Raw genomic sequence first — 4,121 nt, forward strand, 5'->3', positions numbered from 1 at the left:
GAACTTTAGACGTGTATATAAAATTCACAAAAATTACAATCCTACCGGGTCGCCGTTCATGTCATCCACAACCATACAAGAAAACCACTTAAAAAGTTAAACCGACATACCTTTATCTATAGAAAAAATATCCCCACATATAAAATGAATAATCACCGGGACTGTAAAGCAAGATGTTAAAAAAACAAACTCTTTGTGATTCAAACGATATTGAAACGAATTGTATAAATAATGAAGTTTTCCTTCTTCAATCTTTGCTGCAATTCCTCCACGACGCCCCAGTCCCACTGCAATTTTGGACATCCAGAGGCATAAAGTGTGTCCAACGACCCCAACTGTTCAAGACCTGCCAGGTGTTCTAACTCAGAGCACTCCCTAACATCTAGTAATTGAAGCTTTGTCAACTGCGCCAAGCCCGGTATACTCTTCAGTTTGCAACACTTACGCGCAGCCAACCGCTGCAGAGATACCAGTGTTTCAATACATGGTAACTCCTCCAATTCCATGCACCCGCCAATGTTCAGCGTTTGAAGCTTTGTCAAATGCTCCAACCCCTGTATGTTCTTAAGCTCGGAGCAGCCATCCAAGCTGAGGCTTCCGAGGCTTGCCAACCCGCCGAGCGATTCTGGTAGGCTCTGCAGAAAGGAGCAGCCGTCCAAGCTGAGGCTTCCGAGGCCCGCCAACCCGCCGAGCGATTCTGGTAGGCTCTGCAGATGCCAGCAGCCGTACAAGGTGAGGCTTCCGAGGCTCGTCAACCCGCCAAGCGATTCTGGTAGGCTCTGCAGCTGGGAGCAGCCGTCCAAGCTGAGAGTTCCGAGGCTCGTCAACCCGCCAAGCGATTCTGGTAGGCTCTGCAGCCTGGAGCAGTAGGACAAATCGAGAGTTTGGAGGTTCTTTAAACTGCCAAATGAAGCTGGGAGCGACTTAATCTCTGAACAACCATTTAACTTGAAGTAATTTAAGGATTGCAGACGACAAAATTCATCTGGCAAGATATTCAGACCAACGGATTCATATCTGCTGTTGTGCAAGACAATCTTTTCGAGATAATTCAACTTTTCAATGGACTTTGGAATATTGAGAACACGACCATCAATTTCCAACTCCCTAATCTGCACAGGTGCCTGCAATTTCATATTTTAAATTGGGCTTGACACTGGATGGCACAATTTCTGTAAATTGTGCTAGAGCAAGTAAAATTTTATAATAAAGGTCAATTGAAAAATGCAAAACTTTAGACAATAAAACAAAATCACATAATTACCTGGCATTCATCTGCCCAGATTGTTTCAAACTCCTTCCCCTCTATTTGTAAAACTCTTAAATTTTTCATTAAAATCCATGAAGGCAGAGAGGAGTACGGACAGTTAATCCAGCGGAGCCATATTAGTTCTGGTGGCTGAGCAACATTCAATATGCTTTCCACACAATCACCTTCTGCCGCAAGAAGCTGCAACCTGCCTGTGAGTTCCACAAGGCTTTTGAAATGTTGTGGAGACCATTCCGGGCCATTACTCGGAACAACGGTAACTCCACGCACCTAAAACACGATTGATCGATATTTATGCAAATTAGATGAAAAACTCAAAATTTACAGACAATTCACACCATAACGGCATTTCAAAATTTGATATCAGAACATTATTTTCACTGTCACTCTAAAGCTTCAAAATACGTACAGGTGAGTGCTGATAAAGAAGGTTGTCAGTTGGACGCCAAATACGACGCCAACAGTCTGGAGGCTCTTTCTCCGCCAGGTGTCTGCCCATATCCCTGAGGTGGTCGTGCATTCTTATTTGATTGTTGTGGCCTACCTCTACGAGACACCTTTTTTCTAGATTCTGAAAACCCAGTTCTCCTTCCCAGCCAGATCCGTCCCATATTCTTATCGCTGTATCTCTTTTTTTGTGTAGAAAGAAACAAGCAATGTCTAAGAATATGTTCTTCTCCTCTTCCTCCAGACCGTCATAGCTAATTCTGAGTCTGCTTTGGATATCCGTGGGAAGTGCTTTGGAGATTTTGCGGAATTGGGCATGCCAATACTTCAAATGTTTTTGACCATGCATATGCGCCCCAAGCACCATGAGAGATAACGGCAATCCATCGCAGGTTTTCAAAAACTGATTAACTACTTTTTCAAAACCTACATCTGGATAAGATTGGTGAAAGGCGTGGCAGCAGAAGAGCTCTTTCGACTGTTGCGGATCCAGTCCTGTGAGCTTGTATATGGACGTCTTTACAATTCCCCATTTTACAAGAACATCCATATTACGAGAGGTAACTAAAATCAAGCTACCGGATGGAAGGACATCCTTAGCTGGTGAAAGTAATGCATTCATTTGCTTAATATCATCTACATCATCTAAAATGATGATAGCTTTAGAAGCTGCGAGATACCTACTCAGCATCTCTATACCTTCATCGATGCTGTTTATCTGCCTATTCCATTGAGCCAAGTCCTTAAGAAGCTGACTCTGCAAAGAAATTAAAGGTTTGTCTCTAACATCAAATAAAAAACAAGATCTATTGAAATGTGATCCCCGACGGTTAAATATTTCTTTTGCGAGGGTTGTTTTACCAACCCCTCCAAGTCCTACAATTCCTATAACTCTGGTCTGCTCGCTTTGCTGCTGCAAACACATTTCCCTTTCAAAATCTTCAATTTTCTGTTCCAAAGCGATTGGATATTTGGAAACGTGGAGCTTTCTTGGAACTCTTTTTAAGACTTCTTCCACGATCTTTTCCAGGAGCTGCTGCTCGTCACTAAACAATATCCAGAATACAATTGCGATTCAGAAATGCAATAAATCTAATAAATTAAATCTAATACTAGCAAATTAAAGTTAAGACTAACAGAGAGAATCGAACGGAGTTCTCACCCATTATAAGATGCCAGGTCAAAACCGCTTATGTCTGCAACATTAAAAAGAGCGTCCCTCCACTCTTTAATAATATTGGGGTCATATCGCGGCTCTTTTTTACCAGTTTGACGGTGGATTGTTTTCTTTTCTCCAAGCTCGCGCAGGGATCGAGCATACACACCATTTTCGCCCCTCGTAGAGCAGAGCATGCGAAGAAACCACGGGAGCATGCGAAAAACCCACGGGAGTATGCGCAAGACTCTAGCATACAGTCCAGTTTCGCGCTGCGTCCAACGGAGTTCTGATGGGTGCACATGGTAGAAAACAGGAATGATAGGTGCCTTCGACTTCAACATCAATACGAGTTCTTTCAAGCACCACACCGATTCTGCATATCGGGGTGAGAAAATAGCAATGTGTACGGAGGCTGTTTGAATAGCGCCTTCGATTTGACAAGTTAGGCCATCTCCCTCTCGCAATTCTTCAATGTCCAAAAATGGTCTGAGACCGTGTTTGCAAAGGCGATTGTAGAGATCGGTGGCAAAGGGTTTCTTGCAATCTGGACCGCGATGATTAAGAAAAATATCAAAAACATTGTAGTTTTTGTTGGCATAAGAGGTGGATGAGGATGCCATACTATATTCACAGATTGAAATTACAAGATCGTCTGGTTGTTCTGAGGAGCAAAATGGCTACCAGAAGATGACCCAAGTTACCACTACTTCACTTGGCCTTTCTTGCGCTGTGTCTCCCAGCGGATGACCCCAAGTTACCACTAGTTCACTCGGCCTAGGTCGCTCTCTGTCTCTCAAAATACTTGGTAAAACAAAACTGCTCTGAAATCCGGTAGGCTTCTAGGTTTTCTCAGCAAACGGAGTCCACCCTTGAATGAAATTTATGACCTCTTTCCTTTAATTTTTTTAATTTACATAAACGATGCGATGAAAGTGACGCCGACGCGTGCCAGCAATTTCCGCGTTGAGTTCACATGACCTATGGTTTGGTCTGGACGAACCTTTTTTCTTCGTGGATGACAAGGCAGCGCCTAACCAGTCATATATCCCGTATTCAATGCACCTGGAGATGCACGAGAGATAATCCATTAACACACACGAATTTGAAAACTAGTCACTAAATAAAAAAAGTCAATTTGCTATGTCCCATGCATCTCCGGGTGCATTGAATACGGATGACAACCGGCATGGTTTTGACATAAAGACGCTCATAATTTACACACAGTGTTCTTCCCGAGAAATTCTT

The 4,121-nt window shown here is 43.0% G+C and overlaps 1 protein-coding gene across 1 annotated transcript; it reads right to left on the reverse strand.

The window, feature by feature from the left end:
• Positions 1-200: 200 nt before the first annotated feature.
• LOC149212616 (disease resistance protein Roq1-like) lies at positions 201-3,709 on the reverse strand. The gene is made up of 4 exons (XM_089390629.1): positions 2,880-3,709; positions 1,680-2,763; positions 1,265-1,540; positions 201-1,124 (listed from the first exon to the last, which is right to left on the reverse strand). The coding sequence occupies exons 1-4, from the start codon at positions 3,494-3,496 to the stop codon at positions 201-203; spliced, it is 2,901 nt and encodes a 966-aa protein (XP_089246755.1). The 5' UTR covers positions 3,497-3,709.
• Between the last annotated feature and the right edge of the window lie 412 nt (positions 3,710-4,121).

This window comes from Pinus tabuliformis, chromosome 1_1, assembly GCF_031772625.1.
Source record: "Pinus tabuliformis cultivar Carrire ecotype Pingquan chromosome 1_1, CPIR1, whole genome shotgun sequence".
Classification (NCBI taxonomy): Eukaryota; Viridiplantae; Streptophyta; class Pinopsida; order Pinales; family Pinaceae; genus Pinus; species Pinus tabuliformis.

What these genes read in the sequence shown, in the direction of transcription:
- LOC149212616 (XM_089390629.1), bottom strand. Translation starts at nt 3,496, where the DNA reads ATGGCATCCTCATCCACCTCTTATGCCAACAAAAACTACAATGTTTTT. An exon ending in TTCTTTATCAGCACTCACCT is followed by an intron (nt 1,541 to 1,679) that starts GTACGTATTTTG and finishes ATCGTGTTTTAG; the next exon opens with GTGCGTGGAGTTACCGTTGT. An exon ending in TCTGGGCAGATGAATGCCAG is followed by an intron (nt 1,125 to 1,264) that starts GTAATTATGTGA and finishes ATGAAATTGCAG; the next exon opens with GCACCTGTGCAGATTAGGGA.